Source organism: Podarcis muralis, chromosome 10, assembly GCF_964188315.1.
Source record: "Podarcis muralis chromosome 10, rPodMur119.hap1.1, whole genome shotgun sequence".
In the NCBI taxonomy this organism is placed as follows: domain Eukaryota; kingdom Metazoa; phylum Chordata; class Lepidosauria; order Squamata; family Lacertidae; genus Podarcis; species Podarcis muralis.
In genome coordinates, this window is record NC_135664.1 from 54,591,734 (window position 1) to 54,608,723 (window position 16,990).

Sequence of the window (16,990 nt, forward strand, 5' to 3'; positions counted from 1 at the left end):
TCATTTATTCTGGTGGTATCCTTACACGGGGAGCTGCCCAGGCATTCAATGATTTCGGATGGTGGATGTAAGATGCTCACATTAGTAGTCATAGGACCTTTGTTTTGCGAGGCCTCCTCCGGAGGATGTTCTGTCTGGCGGAAACCTAGTTCCTCCTCATCTACATATCTCATTTTAGTCCAAAAGCCCAGAGAGATCTCCTTGGGGGTGGTTTTCCTTTTAGGGGGCGATATACTGCCCTCCCTTATGTGTTGTGCTTTCATAATTAAAGGCAGGTTTATCTCTGCCTTTACCTGGAGGTTATGTGGACGACAATCTGCTGAGTTATATTCCTGTGTAGGGATCATTTTGGATGAAATCTGGCCCTCCCTTGTCACTGGCAAGTACAATATTGGTTAGAGTGGGGAAGGATTTTAAAAGCTGGTCTTGGGAAGACCGCTTTTTGCATGTACATTGTAGAAGAACAGAACCTCCCAAAAGCCAAACCAGAAACTAAAATGAATAGAAGAGGAGTTGGGGCAGGGGATTGGGAACCTGTAGCCTTCCTGCTGTTATTAAGAGTACTACTCCCATTGGCCCCAGCCAGCATAGTCAACGGTCAAGAATGACAGGAGTTGTAGCCACTAGTTTCTCACCACAGGCAACGAGGAGAACACCTGTTCGAGAATAAGAACATCCAAGCAAATATCAAGCAAGCATCTCCATCCAGAATGAGCTTCTTATCCGTCTCTCCACCTTCAACTTGCTCAACCATCCACAAACCCCACAAAATGGCTATCGTACAGACTCAGTTGCAACAACCTACCTGAAGAACGTGAGCAGGAACACGGCGACATGATGGTGTGTGCACTGCGATGTGAGGGTCCTGTTTGCAGGCGGCCTCCTCCGAACCCCAGGCATAGCTCTCCTTCTGGCTTCCCCAACTTCCCTCCCCAACCCCCTTTCGCCCTTTCAGGGTAGAACGTAGATTAGGTCATTTCTCTTCTCCCTTAATAATAAAAGAGAGGAAAAAGTAAGAAGAGGCAATATAATCAAAAGCATTTTATTATTGCAATCCTCAGAGTCTTTGGACATTCCCAGAGTTGGATGGTCTGGTTTGTTTGACAATGAGAAATCAAACCTTTTGTGTTATCGGCCCATTCCGCCAATAGATATTCAACGGGCGCCTTTTGTGCCGATTTCTACTGAAAACTTTTCTGTTCTGCCAGGCCTTTGCGGGCAATTAAGAAAACATTTCCCACAATGGTCTATTGCTGTTTGTTTCCAATTTCTTTTTGCACTTAACTTGCTTTTAACTTTTTGTGATTTTATTGTCTGGTTTTATGTTTCCATTTTTTTGTAAATCAATGTGAGATTTTTTTTAATGACGCAGTGTCATATAAACTGTTTTATGAATAAAATTAAAAAGTTTCATAGAACTCAGTGGAACTTACTTATGAGAAAACTGGCTTAGAAAATTATTATTTTCTCCCACTGATGAGTCCCTTTGCACACAGGAGTGTGTCCAAATAACTTGCAAAATTTTAAGTGCATAAAGCATAATGAAAAACCGGAAAATACAATAAAAATCATGCATAAAACAGATGCAGTAAAATAGAATAGCAGAGAAAATAACATCAATAGACAGCAAAATCATCATAGCCCGTCAAATGCCTGGAAGAAGTTTTCATCTGGCACCAAGAGAAAGTTAATTGATGGTGCCACATGGATCTTACAAGGGAGAGCATTCCACAAGCAGGGAAACACAACTGTAAAGGCCCTGTCTCTTGCTGCAACCCTTAGAACTATAGAGTTGGAAGGGACCCCAAGTGTCATTAGCCCAATCTCCTGCAATGCAGGAATCTCAACTAAAGGAACCCAGAGGAGAGCCTCAAATGAAGATTAAAAAATCTGGGTAGTTTCATATAGGGAGAGGCACTCTGAAAGCTTAATGAACTTAGGGTCCTGTCCCAACGCTATAAGAGGCCAAATACGGTACATTTATGTATATTTGTATGAAAGCAATGGACTCACTAGTAATATGTCTTTCCCAATACCTGCCACCCCGAGTCTCAAGATCTGCCCCAAAGTCCTAGTGCAAAATGGCGATATGAGACAAGGCATAGTTGGTAGCTGTGCTCTGTTTCTGGAGCTCCCTCCCACGTGAGATACTGGCTATTTCTACACAAGAGATGAAAACTTATTTGCGTTTCGAATCCAATGTTGAGGCTGGTTAGAGTAAAGGCTTTGTACTGCTGTTTTTATACTGGGTGAGTGAATTTCTTCTGCTTTATAGTTTATATTACTGATATAGGAAGGACAGAGTATAAAAACTCTGAAATAAATGCAGCCACAATACCGGAGCAGAGCACACAGGAGCACTGGCCCTCATGTCTATTGTGTTTCCAAAAGCAAGCAGATGCAACTAGCCCCGTCCAGGCATTCTGCTCGAATGTGTAACCCAGATAAGGATGAGTGCGCTGTCCCACTGCCATCCCCATTACATTCCAATTCTTAGAGGCTGAAGGTTTGAAGCGGGAAGATTCAAGAACTCATGGAGGCTCCGGACAGGCAGGGCTCTAAATCATGCAGGGAATCCCCATGAGTATAGGAGGCTCCCGCAATCAGAAACACCTTCCATGATCTTGAGAACAACAGAGGAGGGTGGATTTGATTTAAATCATGATTTAAATCACTAGTCAGTAAGACTTGATTTAAATCATTTTTTTAACAGAAAGACTCATTCTTGCTGGTATAATCTTAATATTTACAACCAGATGAAGGTTTCATTTTTGGCATAATAAATTTTCAGAGACAATTTTGGTTATACTATTAGAAATACATAGACAGATAATTATGAAATTATTGTGAGGTTTAATATCATGGAACTTTGGAGTGTCAGGCATAGCCCTATTGGCTTTAGCCCAAACGTAGCAGAGTTTTCCTGCACAGCGAAGAAGCTAGTTGCGGCAGTAATGACAAGTCAGCTAGACTCAGAATAACTATTTACAGGATTTATTAAAAAGGAGAAAATAAAACCAGCAGAGTTTCTGCATACAAATACAATACAAAATAAATCCTCTCTTTCTCTCTCTCAAAACCATACACAGCACTTCTACTCCTAACAACACCTCACTTCAAACTGAGCTAGCAAACCTAGATAACAGAGTTGAGTGCTGGTCGTTAACCAATCAGAGTAAGTAGTTTCTAGGTCAAGCAGACCTGGGCTTTCTGCCAAGAGTAAATTGACACCAGCCTGAGTTAATTGTGCGAAGCTAGAATCTGCAAGTTTCCCACGAGAACCAATTAACAGAAACTGAACATAATAAGTTAACTGTTTATATTTGGAGAACCTTTCTGCTGTGCTTTATTGGAAGGAGAAAAATAATCATTTCCTTAATAACAATTTATTTAACTAAAGCAGTAACATTATAGCACATGTATCCATGTTTGTTAACTGATATGGTTAAACTTAAAAAAAAAAACTTAGACTGAGTTTTAGCACACATGAAAAACTTAAAACAAATCCTTATTTCCTGATGAATAGCCTTTGGACTATAATATAACTTAAACAGAAAACTATCTTTAGAAATATTTTTCCTCCAAAAGCATTTTATTTTAAAAATCTGATTTAAATAAAAAAAATCTGATTTAAATAAAAAAAATCCATTTAATATTTTTTTAAAAAAACCTTGATTTTTATCCACCTTCGTCCCCACTCTCTTTTGCATGTATGTTGTACTGTACACAGAAAGAGAACTCCCAAATAGGGCTACATCTGTGTCCCTGGCTACAGATTACATTCACTGCTTGAGACACAGCAGCTTCAAAACCACCCCCTGCCCTATGGCTGGAGTCTCCTAGAGAGAGACAGACAGGGAGAAAGCTGGAGGAGGCAACTGTTATTTGTCTAGGCTTATCTTATCTGTCCTTTAGTTGGCTGTTTTTTCCTAGAAGTTGGGAGGGGGAGAAGGAAAATGAGCTGCTAGGAAGAGATCTTCGAGGAGATAAGCCACAGACTGCCCCTGGATCTGTGGCCCTCCAGATGTTGGATTACATCACCCCCCCAGTGGTCAGAGATGATGGGGGTTGTAGTCCAGCAACATCTGGAAGGCCAAAGGTCAGCCACCTCTGCCTTAGGCAAACTACTATTCTCCCAACCTCAGTGTGCCCCCTCAAATCACTAATCCGGAAATAACACAATCATCCTACCTTACAGAGCTCTTGTTAAAGATTCACCATCTTGCCCAATATTCTTAAGGATTACTGAGGTGACATGTGCTATTCAGGTCTGAGTTGCTCTTTAGGGCTATCATGGGACAAATCCAGAGCTTCTAAGCTTCCCTTCTTCTGAGCCAAGGGCCATAAAGGAGAGAGAAAGAGCCTCAACAGATTGGGGTGGAGAAAGAAGGCTAAGCTTCTGAAGCATGGGCTAGATAGTCACCACTAATTATAATGTGAAGGTTGGCTTCACTCTGAAAGATGGGGTGGTCCTTAGAAGATCTATGGCTCAGTGGTAAAGCATATTCCTTACATACAGAAGGTCTCAGGTTCAGTTCTTGGCATCTCCAGGTAGGGCTGGGAGAGACCCCTGCCTGAGAGCTGCTGCCAGTTTGCGTAGACAATACTGAGCTAGATGGGCCAATGGTCTGATTGAGTTGGATAGCTTCCTGTGTTCCTTCTCTTGCTAGTCAACAGAGGAACCTTGCTGAAATCAGTTCTACTCCAGTAACATTGACAGAAAAACTATAAAAGCAAAGAATATCAAGGAGTTAGGTAGGACTGATTAAAGGAGTTCCATTTTGCTTCCTACTCACTTTGGCAGTAGGACGTTGTGGGAATTAACTAGATTTGACACAGGAGCATTTGGAAACAACCAGCTAAGAGCAGTCAAGACGCAGAAGGCGTCAGCAGCTCTGGCGATCACAAAGCACTTACTGGGTTAGGCCTGGATTTTCTCAAGCACAAAAAGCTTGCAGGAGGCAAAAATTCTGCCAGGAACGAACAGCTGAAGAATATCCCCTTCAATACTTATATGGAAAGCTACTGTATACTTTTCTGAGAATTGTACAGCACCCAACATTATCAAACACAGATTCACATTTGCACGACTCCACTACAGCATGTTGCTCCACAGCCCATGAAAATTGGGAAGGGTTCATAAGAGCTTGAAGGTATTGCCTTCCATCTCATCACACACTGCCTTATTAACTTGATTAAGACATGAAATATTTATCCAGTAGATGCTCCCCTGCAACTCATTTTCCCTCCTCCCTTCCAGAGCTTGCTGTAACCATATTTCCATGTTATGGCCGCATCAAGGTTAACTGAGGTTAAAGCTAACAGGATTGCTTCCAATCCATTAAGTAAAATAATGGTTTGGTACCAGCTTGCAAACCAATGTCTCGGGTTGTCTTCACTGCAGTTAGCCCCCAATGCAGAACTTAACTATTAAATCCACAGAGTGGCATTACCTTTATTGGAAACTACCAAAAAGTTTTTTGTTTTTTTAGGGTGGCAAGTTCTTCATCAGACAAAATACTACACAAGACAAGGGGTGACTGCATGGAAAAATAACAAAAGAACCAAACTATGGTTACAGCAAGCCGAAGAAGGGAGGCAGGAATTCATACAAAAGAGGGAAGTTGGCAGCAGAAAGGAACCACAAAGGCCTGCGGTGCACCTCCAATCTCCGTACTATTACTTGAACCAGATTGGTGCCAGCAAGTAGCTAATATCCCCCAAAATGATCCTGGTCCCATCTGGGAACAAAGATCTGATTGATAAGACTGACTGGACATGTCTTAAAGCACCCCAAGAATTAGCTGCCCCTTTTTGCCAGGAAATACTTGAGGTACTCTTGCTTCCTCGCCACTCAAGAGCAGCAGCATTCCAAATAACAGAAAACATTCCCTTGAAATAAATGCCCAACACCAACCGAAACACTTGTAAATTGCTGGCGGGATTACAACTTGACCAGGCTTAGGCTAAAAACCCTCTTTTGTCTGTTTAATTCGAGAATAAATACAGAAATCCCAGACTTGTTTGCTTTCCTCCGGCTTTTAACTCACATGCCTCCAGAGCAGCATTCCCTCCTTAACCTTAGCATGCCTTGCAAACCTAGTCCCGACAAGGAAATAGGACTCCACCTGCTCAAACGGCTACGTGGCAGGAGGTTAAAAGGCACCCAGGGCCAGCACAACAAGCAACAGCAGCTTCGGGCCATTTCCCGCTGAAGCCACGGCAAGGCGGACCCGCGTGTCCCAGGGCACGTCTGAATCCGGCCTGACCCGAAAGCAGGAGTCTTTCCTCCTTGCTTTCGAATAATAATAATAATTTTTAAAAATCACATTCAAGGACAATGACTCAAGAAACCTCGCAAACCCGGCCGTGAGCGTGGGCTTGAGCCGCCCCTGCCTCCCTCGCCTTCCCCAGCCCTCGTCCCCCGACCACGCCGGGGCTCCTTCCCTTCCCTCCTCGCAGCCCCCGGGAGCCTCCACGTAAACACCGCTCACCTGCCCGCATTTCCAAGGCAACTTCCAGGAAGTCACGTGAGAGCCTCCTCTTCCGAGCCGGCGCCGCTCGCGCGCCACCTCTCCCGCTCCCTCGCCAGCTCGGGCCGCGGCCCCGCCCACCTCGCCGTCGCGGTGCACTCTGGGAGTCGTAGTCCTCCTTCTCCTCCCTGCTGCCTCGTGCTTCTTAAGCTCGCGAGGGCGGCGGTGAAGCTGCTGCCGCCGGAGCCGGCAGCTCACTAAGTTGCTTTCGATGGGCTGCGTTGTGGCGTCGTGGGATCGGGCCGCGCAGTGCCCCTGCGAGGCTGGAAAAGCCTTTGCCTGTTTCCTTCGGGGAGCAAAGCAGCGATTAACTACAAAACAACCACCACCATCTCAAACCCCGTTGAACTGAAGACGACTGACTTCAGAGTAAACATGCATAGGATCGGGCCGTCGTTTTGCCACTGTCCAGAAGCTGGGAGGGCGAGGGCGCCTCGCCAAATCTTGCTCATTTACCCGGGAGTAAGAATAGGCATTTAATAAGAGATATATTTCCAACAAACTTTTAAAAACTGCTGTGCGTTTCAGTAGCTGCCTATCACTTAGAAATCCACCAAGTTGTTGTTGTTATTGTTATTATTATTATTATTGATTGAATTTATTTACTGCCGTATACCCGGAGGTCTCAGGGCGGTTCACAGAATACGATAAAAATATAAAACCGCAAAATACATAATCAAAATAAAAACAACAACCCAATAACACACACACACCCTCCATTTAAGAGCATAGGATCCTCACAACATTTAAAGTAGTCTCCATCTCTGCATCTCTACCTGTGGAATGCCTGCCTTCTGCTATGCATCTCTGAGAGGTGCAAACTTTCCAGTTGCACAGAAATCTTTACCAATAGGAGTGGAAATGGAGCCAGTGAATGGACTGTTAAAAACACACACACACAAACCTCTTACCGGTTTCTGCAGTTATTGCGCTAGAAGGGATTTTACCTTTTGAGATTAAACAGCTCATCCTAGGGGGATACCACAGTCCCATTCCCCCACCCCTGCAAGGCTTCTGTGCTCCTAACAGTGATATGAAAGGCAGAATTTCAACTGGCACAGCTTTTTCCTGACATGGACATGCAGCAAAAGGAATGGCTCCAGCCTCCACCTGACAGAGCTTCAGTCCATTTTTAGATAGTGAGAACCTCAGTAGGCATAGCCCATAGGTGTATGAGGAAAAACCCACAGAATTTGCAGAGCAGGAAGAAAAGGTGGATATCATAGTTTCTTTCTGCTGCTAGATTTGAACAATGGTTCTCTTCTGCATAACTTATTAATTATTTGACAGCTTGCTTCTCTCTTGGAGTCTAGAGACCTGTATCGGTTACTTGACTGCTGTGGGAGAAAAATTCTCAGTGCAGTTTGCAGGGGGAATATTGTTATTCTTAAATGTATAGCCAAACCAGATGCATATTTGATGTTAGTAGTAAATTAGGCTTAATAATGCAAGAAGCATCGTTACCAAAGCAAGGCTCTATGGACCTGAAAGCACATGCTACTGACTACAATAGCAATTCTGACTCAACATGTATAGGATTGGACTGGATAATTAACGAGGAAGTTGAGTTTTTTCTTTTAAGATATCAGGCCTGTGCTTTACTTCTCTGTACTCTCAACACGTTGTTCGGTCCCAGCACCTGCCAACCTAGCAGTTCGAAAGCACTCCCGGGTGCAAGTAGATAAATAGGGACCGCTTTCTAGCGGGAAGGTAAACGGCGTTTCCGTGTGCGGCTCTGGCTCGCCAGAGCAGCGATGTCACGCTGGCCACGTGACCCGGAAGTGTCTCCGGACAGCGCTGGCCCCCGGCCTCTAGAGTGAGATGGGCGCACAGTCCTAGAGTCTGTCAAGACTGGCCCGTATGGGCAGGGGTACCTTTACCTTTACCTTTTTACTTTCAACACAAGTGGCTTCTCACTTTTGATCCTGTTTCAGAAAGTTGTGCAGACTTAAACTCTTTGTGTAGTGCAATCCTGCAAATGCCCAAGGCTGCAGTCCTATACAGTGGTACCTCGGATTACATACGCTTCAGGTTACATACGCTTCAGGTTACAGACTCCGCTAACCCAGAAATAGTACCTCGGGTTAAGAACTTTGCTTCAGGTTGAGAACAGAAATCGTGCTCTGGCAGCGCGGCAGCAGCAGTAGGCCCCATGAGCTAAAGTGGTGCTTCAGGTGAAGAACAGACCTCCAGAACGAATTAAGTACTTAACCCGAGGTACCACTGTATTGGATCCACTTACCTAGGGGTAAGCTTCCCCATCCCTTGAAAAACAGTGGCACTTACCTCTTAGTGGCCAAGTGCAGAATGTTGCTGTTGGTTTCTTTATGACTGCCTGACAATGATTCACTTTCCAGCATTCATGTCATTCAGAGAAATACAACACTTCCTTTGCACTGAGTTAGGAAGTGGCTTTCATATACAGCTGTATACGAGTGCTTCTCTGGGGGTTGGTGCTTCAACGAAGTAGTTAAAGAAAAGCTCAAGGACTGAGCTGGGTAAGATTCATTTTATAAACAGAATAGCCTGAAGACGTTGAACTTGTAGAACTACATTTCCCATCAGGCTGCAAGCAAGCCCAGGAAAGGTGGGAGGGGAATACAAAGAGAGCTATACCTGGCCGTGCAGGTAAGAGAAAAGGGTGAACAACAGGTGAACAAAAGTTGGTGTCGAGGTTTACTACTGCTTTAAGATATTGCAGAGGGTTTTAATGTTTTACTGCATTGAGCAATGACTGTCCCTTCTGTGGTCTGAGGAAGGGAATTTTTTGCTGGAGCAAGAGTTGAAAGGAGGAATTGTGGAAAGGGGAACTGATGGTGGCTTCGAAGTTACGCTCGCTGTGATAACGAGGAAGCAGTTCTGCAAGGGGGCAGGCGCTGGAAAGAAAGGTTTCTCTTTGTTACTGATAAACCGAGGAAGGGAAAATACAGGAGTGTGTGGGCTGGAAAAACTGCTCTTTCTCTCTGCCGCTCATGCCGGTCCTAATGACTTATAAATGCACACTTTCTACCTGTTGTCCTTGGGTGTAAAAAGATATCTGCTCACCATGAGAGAATAGCTTCTTTGTGACAGTAGTGCTGACAAGACAGTGCCTACTTGTTCTAATTTTTCTCCCAGCAAAAGCTGACCTCTCAGTACTGTGGATTATATGGATCGTGCTTTCTCAAGAGTGTCATGATAAAGAGGTTGCTCCATGCTATCGGGTGATTCATCTAGCATAGGTAGAAGTAGATCTCAGGCTTGTGTGATCTGTGTTAGTTTTTACTATAAAAAAAACCCCTGAGGTGAAGCAACTGTGAGGGTGCAAAATGGCGGTTTGGGGTCAGCTGGGGCAACTAGGTATAAAGTGGTGATTTAGGGGGATGAGCTACCTGCCGAGTGCATCCAATGCTCTAATTATTTGGGGTGGTGTGGGGAGAAGTAGAAGGGCCTTTATGAAATCCACAAGCCTCAACCCTGATCACCACAACTTCTGCCCAATTCCCCGCTTGTACACAGTACCTAAGAGAGTGGGACCCCCATCTGCCCACCCCAACCCAATAATTTGAAAACTAGCTGCATTTTAAAATCCTTGTGCTAGAATGACCTGCATATAAAAGAAAAAGAAAAATGACACAGCATTTTAGACCTTTGTTTGCCATTGCTAAACAACTGGGAGACAGAAACCCTTGCAAATCTACTGCATATCACTCTGTTTTGTCCTGGCCCCAGATTTATGTAGGCACATCATGCAGAACACCCAACACCTCCAGTTCAAAAGATAACAGGCAGCAGGATTAAAGTTTACCCTGCCAATGCAGATGATGTCTGTTGTTATTATTATACCCATATTGGAGCTGTGGGCTGACAACAAATGCACACCATCCCTTCAAAGCCCATTCAGCACACATATCAACTGTATGGATCCCCCCAAAGCATCTTGGGGAGTGTAGTTTTTGGGAAAGGCATGTGTTTTAAATGTGTGTTGAATGGGATTTAAATGGAGAGAGTGGGTTGCCCAATGCTGCTACTCCCACTTCGCTGCAGGGCAAGGGGGAGTTAGAGTAGTGTACGACAACCCTGAAGTGTAGTCCAGTGTTATGCTGGTGTTTTGCTTTTTGTTCAGTAAGTGGGTAGGAAATGCTGAAAAGTTGAGCGTAATTAATTAAGGGTTAGAGGAGGACATGAGAGCTCGGGAAATTAAGGTCTTCAGCCATGGATGGAAAGATGTCTGAATGAGAAACAATGGAGAAAGCAAGGTTTTTCTGATTTTGACAATGAGGAATGGCTGAGGGGCTCAGAATGAAGCTAGCGGGGCAGGCTGCCTTCTGCTGTGCATCAGCATTTACCGCCTGAGATGATTGCCTCTCTCTGCCTAATGGCAGGGCCAGCCCTGATAGGATTGCAGGCTACATTGCCAGCTTCAGCTTTAAACCTATGATTTCCCTGTTACGCTGCTCCAGTGGCCTTTACAAGTTTATTACTAAACAAGATGGGGCTGAACTGGACAGAGCCAGGCTGCCACTTGAAACCCTGTCATTACGAAAACCTGCCCTGCTGGAGGTAGAATGAAAGCACTCTAGCACACTCCACACACTCCTTTGCCACTCAGTAGTTAGGCGAATTTTTCCATTGTCTTTAACAGTAGCTGCAAATAACAATAACAACTAGGGACCAAAGTACCTCAAGGGCTGTCTCCTTATGCTCCATCTTGATCAGTGAGCTCTCTGTTGGGCCACTCCAGGTGCTTCCTCACGCTCCTCTGGTTTGGTTGACCAAGCCTTTGGTTCAGCAGGCCCTGTGGGACACCCTGCCACTGGAGGTTTGGCAGCAACCATCGTTCCCTTCTTGCAGATGTCTTTTGAATAATGTATTACTTCAAAATGACTTTGCAATATGATTTTTCCCTTTTCAACTGATTGGTATTTGTTCATGTTTTTATGGATGCTTTCTGTTGATTTTATTTTCATATGCTGCATACTGGCTTGATATTTATTTTTTTAATGAAAGTGCAGCATATAAATACATAAACAGACAAACAAACAGTAGGAAGAGGGAGTGCAACAATGAAATGTAGTGCGAAGTACTTCCGCCAGCCCAGTATCTCTGCTGAGGGGTACAACATGATCAGGAAGAACGTAAGCTTCTACTAATTAAATGGTATTTGGAGTCTGGCTGTTCTTTGCACTCATTCTTGCTCACACTATTCTAGGGCCAAGTCGCTCAGGGCTCCAGAAAATCATGGCTTTCTCCGGTTCTGACATGGACGAGGCTTTTGACTACTTGTTCAAGATCATTCTGATTGGAGACTCCAACGTGGGGAAGACGTGCGTGGTCCATCGCTTCAAGTCTGGGCAATACCACGCAAAGCAGCAGAACACTATTGGAGTGGACTTCACGGTACGTTCGCTGGAGATTGACAGCAAGAAAGTGAAGGTGAGTGGCACAGTCTCCTTTCTCCACTAGTGGGTGTGGGCAGGTGGGCATGGCTTGCCCAAGACAGCCTCACAGGCCAAACAGGAGGCCTGGTGGGTCTCAATAGAGGTCCCCAGCTCTGAATTAGCAAAATGTGAAGCAGGACGCACAGTTGTGCAAAGAGTAAGCGATAAGCTGATTGTTGCATCTTAAATGGCGTCTTCATTTCCCAAGGAGGCTGAAATAAATGGAAGTCCTGGAAATAATGAAATTCATGTTGATCAACTTAAACATCATTTAGGCTATAACTTTAGACTACCTGCTTACCTGAGAGCAAGTCCTTCTGAGCACACATGGGCCTTACTTCTGATTAGACCCACAGGATTGCACTGTAAATAGATTAAGAAGGTGATCAACTGGAGATTTGGATGGCAATGCCTAGGATAGTTGCAAGTTGACTGTGGGCTAAATGTGTTTGTGGATAAATATGACTGCAGTCTGGAGACTATATTTCAACTCACTGCTCTTTCTGTTCAGTAAACTTAGAGTGACTTGAAGGATCAGTCTCTGGGAGAAAGTTAATGTTATTTCACTGTATCTTCTCCACCCCCACCCCCACTCTACCTTTCAGATACAGGTGTGGGACACAGCAGGTCAAGAACGCTTCCAGACTATAACCCAGAGTTATTATCGCAGTGCCCATGGGGCTATTCTTGCCTATGATATGACCAGGAGGTCTACTTTTGAGTCAATTCCTCGCTGGATTCATGAGATTGAAAAATATGGTGCTGCCAACCTGGTCCTGATGTTGATTGGTAGGTGATAAATTCTACCACCAATAGCATGAGTTTAAACTTATCTACTTTTTCTGGGTCTTTAATTTTGAAATTTATTTTTAAAGCTGAAGCAAGCATGCATAGTCCTTTTTTCTGAACTGGGAAGAAAGAACCAAGAGAAATGGATGAGCTCAGAAGGATACTACTACTAAGGGACATGGGTGGCACAGTGGTCTAAACCACTGAGCTTCTTGGGCTTGCTGATTGGAAGGTTGGTGGTTCGAATCCCCGTTATGGGGTGAGCTCCCATTGCTCTGTCCCAGCTTCTGCCAACCTAGCAGTTTGAAAGCACACCAGTGCAAGTAGATTAACAGGTACTGCAGCGGCGGGAAGGTAAATGGTGTTTCCATGCTCTCTGGTTTCCGTCATGGTGTCCTGTTGCGCCAGAAGTGGTTTATAGTCATGCTGGCCACATGACCTGGAAAGCTCTCTGTGGACAAAAACCAGATCCCTCGGCCTGAAAGTGAGATGAGTGTCGCAACCCCATAGCTGCCTTTGACTAGACTTAACCGTCCAGGGGTCCTTTACCTTTACCTACTACTAATTTATTACTAATGGGACGCGGGTGGCGCTGTGGGTAAAAGCCTCAGCGCCCAGGACTTGCCGATCGAAAGGTCGGCGGTTTGAATCCCCGCGGCGGGGTGCGCTCCTGTCGTTCGGTCCCAGCGCCTGCCAACCTAGCAGTTTGAAAGCACCCCTGGGTGCAAGTAGATAAATAGGGACCGCTTATCAGCGGGAAGGTAAACGGCGTTCCATGTGTGCTGCGCTGGCTCGCCAGATGCAGCTTGTCACGCTGGCCACGTGACCCGGAAGTGTCTGCGGACAGCGCTGGCTCCCGGCCTATAGAGTGAGATGAGCGCACAACCCTAGAGTCTGGCAAGACTGGCCCGTATGGGCAGGGGTACCTTTACCTTTACCTTAATTTATTACTTATACCCCCCCACCCATCTAGCTGGGGTGGCCCAGCCACTCTGGGTGGCTTCCAACATAATAAAAACACAGCAAAATGTCAAACATTAAAAGCTTCCCAATACAGGGCTGCCTTTTGATGTCTTCGGAAAGTTGTGTAGTTGTTAATTTGTTTGACATCTGATGGGTGGGCGTTCCATAGGACGGGCACGACTACAAAAAAGGCCCTCTGCCTGGTTCCCTGTGACCTTACTTTTTGCAGTGAGGGAACCACCAGAAGGCCCTCAGAGCTGGACCTCCGTGTCTGGGCTAAACGCTGAGGGTGGAGACGCTCTTTCAGGTATACAGGGCTGAGGCCATTTAGGGCTTTAAAGGTCAGCACAATCACTGTGCTCAAAAATGTACTGGCAGCCAATGCAGATCTTTTATGACCAGAGATATTTGGCCCTGGTGATCACTTCTGACTTTCCCATTTGTCAGAATAGACTCAACTGACTGCATTAAGGATCCAGTTATAAGTTAGGAGATAATACTTGCGAGTAGGTAAATCCCATGGAACTAAATGCCCCCGCAGCATCCCACTTGTTGCTTTTTTCCAGGATGACAAGAAATTATTAATGAGTCCTATTTAGGTTCAAACCACTACAAATCCACCTAACAGTTACCTCGTCCAACTCACAACTCACATTTTACCAGCTACCTCACAAGGATATCATGGGGGACTGACTTTGATTTGATAGCCGTAACTCAGTTTTAATCTTGTTGCAGCATGTCTCCTTTACGATGCTTACAGACAGCTGTGGTTGAGTGGCACGCAAATGGTTTAATAATAATAATAATAATAATAATAATAATAAATAAATAAATAAATAATTTATTATTTGTACCCCGCCCATCTGGCTGGGTTTCCCCAGCCACTCTGGGCGGCTTCCACAAAGACCAAAAATACACTAAGATGCCACATATTAAAAACTTCCCTAAACAGAGCTGCCTTCAGATGTCTTCTGAATGTCAGGTAGTTGTTTATCTCTTTGACATCTGAGGGGAGGGCGTTCCACAGGGCGGGCGCCACTACCGAGAAGGCCCTCTGCCTGGTTCCCTGTAGCTTTGCTTCTCGCAATGAGCGAACCACCAGAAGGCCCTTGGCGCTGAACCTCAGTGTCCAGGCAGAACGATGGGGGTGGAGACACTCCTTCAGGTATACTGGGCCGAGGCCATTTAGGGCTTTAAAGGCCAACACCAACACTTTGAATTGTGCTCAGAAACATACTGAAGTACATAAATAAACCACGACCCACGCTGCTTGATGTATGTATCCAACATGTCACTGAAACCTTCTTAATCCATTTCAAAGGGAACAAGTCAGATGAAGCAGAGAAGCGCCAAGTCCTGTTTGAAGATGCTTGCACTCTAGCGGAGAAGCATGGCATCCTTGCTGTATTGGAGACATCTGCCAAAGAGGCCCAGAATGTTGACGAAGTCTTCATCCTCATGGCTAAAGAGCTGATGGCCAGGAACACCTTGCAGCTGCATGGCGAGGCTGCCTATTCAGATACCATCCATCTGGACAGCAGGCCAGTGGTTTCTAATTGGGATGATGAGAAGTCCAACTGCTCATGTTGATGAGGTGCTTCAAGGAGAAGAAGCAACCAGGGGCGATTCCTGGGGCCTGCTTTTGTTATGAGAATCCCCCTGCTAGCCTCATTTTGCCACCCTGATAACATTTCAGCCAGGCAACTTCGACTTCGTGTCGTTCTTCAGAAGCAGAGGCCACCCTTTGTTCTGACGGGTTGCAGTGGCTGAGACTGGCAGTGCTACCTTTTCAGTTGAAGAGAAGGAAGGTCTATGGGAAACCATTTGCTTAAGTGGACAGTTAACTATTTTTTGCCCAGTCAGGTGTCTGTTTGTTTCTACCAATGGCTGTGGAAAATAATGGTGTGTTTACTTGCCAGTAACTACAATCTCTTCTTGTATATGTTAGCTTCTAATTGGTGGTGCCTTTGACAACCATTGGCAGCCCGTGTAGTGAAATGTTAAAAGAATGGCTTTGAATGGTTGCATCCCAGATGACTCCTTTACCAAGCGACCCAGTGCTTTTGTAGCAATCTCAGAAACTTGACTGGCCTTTTTTGTCAGTTTTCTTAGGATTCTCCCAACCTCTCCTTGCCATCAATGGCTAGCCTTTATGAAGATGTTTAAGGGGGGATTTTTATGTGCCTGTTTCTTTTACTCACTCCAATTGATGGCAAACAATTCAAAGTAAAAAGCGTTCATATGATGTTCCCTTTTGGAAATTTGAATCGACTGAAGTTGTTACACCAGAGTTTTCCAACTATGTGTAATATTGTTTTACATCTACTACAAGTTTTATCAAAGAACATCCCTGGTTTAGCCTAAGAGGGCATCTGGTCCACAGGTCACCAGCATCTTTTAAAGCCTTGTGGCACATTTGGAGTTTTTAGCGAGTCCGGTGGGTGTCATCCCCCCACCCCCCCGCACAAAGAGCCAGTGGAAGAGAGCACATCTGCACACAATTCACTTTTCGTGGGATGTGGGTGAAAGTTGGATTCAGTAGAATTTGAGTCATGGAAAGCCCATAGATCTGAAAGAGGAAGTGGCAAAGAACATGACTCTTCCAACTTCCTCCTATGCACTTACTAAGGGAGAAAATGGTACTCACCCTAAGCATCTCATGACCAAGGGGGGAGGGCTCGGGTTTTGTGGGTTCCACAGAAGCCACATTGGTGACCTGTGATTTAGTCTAGCATTCTCTTGCCAGGCAGTTGCCTCAAGCAAGTTTGTCCATAGGGCCTGAAATACATCAGCCATTGTCCTTCTCATGCACTGGGCATCTGCATAGAGTAATGTAGGAGGATAAAATCTAAGACAGGAGCCACAACCACATCCTGTGGCAGTGGATTCTATACAATGATGTGTTAAATAGTACTTCCCTTTCTTTCTGTCTGTCCGGAAGCAATGGAGTCTCAACTTCATGCTGTGACCTTGAGGTCTCTTCTTATGAGGAACGGAAATCTCTGTCCGTTATCAGTGCATGATGTTGGCTCAGGAATAAATAAGTATATAGAAAGGAGAATTCCTGGATTGCAAGATCCAAGTTTGGGGCTCATTGGTGAGAGAACCCCAGCAGAGATTTAAAACCACAAAGCAATGCAGCAACATAAGGCATGGAAATAAAGGCTGTTAAGACTTTAAAAATATGTCTTTCTATGTGAGTTCCAAAATAGTTGCCTCTTCTCCCAGCATAGGAAAAGACCATGTTTAGTACGTTAAAAATGGTTTACTTACAAACTCTCCAAA

At 44.9% G+C, this 16,990-nt stretch overlaps 2 protein-coding genes across 6 annotated transcripts in view; one reads left to right on the forward strand and one right to left on the reverse strand.

The window, feature by feature from the left end:
• Window positions 1-6,599, reverse strand: part of SLC37A3 (solute carrier family 37 member 3) — a 29,909-nt gene extending 23,310 nt beyond the window's left edge. The window contains exons 1-2 of the mRNA XM_028747145.2: window positions 6,495-6,599; window positions 806-988 (exon numbers count right to left, since the gene is read on the reverse strand). Coding sequence (XP_028602978.2) covers window positions 806-900 — 95 coding nt within the window. The 5' untranslated portion in view covers window positions 901-988; window positions 6,495-6,599. The remainder of the gene's footprint in view (window positions 1-805; window positions 989-6,494) is intronic.
• A 102-nt stretch (window positions 6,600-6,701) lies between these two features.
• Window positions 6,702-15,951, forward strand: RAB19 (RAB19, member RAS oncogene family). 5 transcript variants are annotated; one of them, XM_028747150.2, is made up of 4 exons: window positions 6,702-6,902; window positions 11,725-11,948; window positions 12,559-12,742; window positions 15,027-15,951. In XM_028747150.2, exons 2-4 carry the CDS (start codon window positions 11,754-11,756, stop codon window positions 15,293-15,295), a joined length of 648 nt encoding a protein of 215 aa, XP_028602983.2. In that variant the 5' UTR covers window positions 6,702-6,902; window positions 11,725-11,753; the 3' UTR covers window positions 15,296-15,951. The 5 variants fall into 5 exon arrangements, with proteins under 5 accessions (XP_028602983.2, XP_028602984.2, XP_028602985.2 ...); XM_028747151.2 differs by having other exon boundaries at window positions 6,720-6,995; XM_028747152.2 differs by lacking the exon at window positions 6,702-6,902 and adding an exon at window positions 8,911-9,031.
• The last annotated feature ends 1,039 nt before the right edge of the window (window positions 15,952-16,990 follow it).

Coding starts and splice junctions, on each gene's coding strand:
- RAB19 (XM_028747150.2), top strand. CDS start 11,754: ATGGCTTTCTCCGGTTCTGACATGGACGAGGCTTTTGACTACTTGTTC. Junction 11,949..12,558: donor TTGACAGCAAGAAAGTGAAG/GTGAGTGGCACA, acceptor TCTACCTTTCAG/ATACAGGTGTGGGACACAGC. Junction 12,743..15,026: donor CCTGGTCCTGATGTTGATTG/GTAGGTGATAAA, acceptor TCCATTTCAAAG/GGAACAAGTCAGATGAAGCA.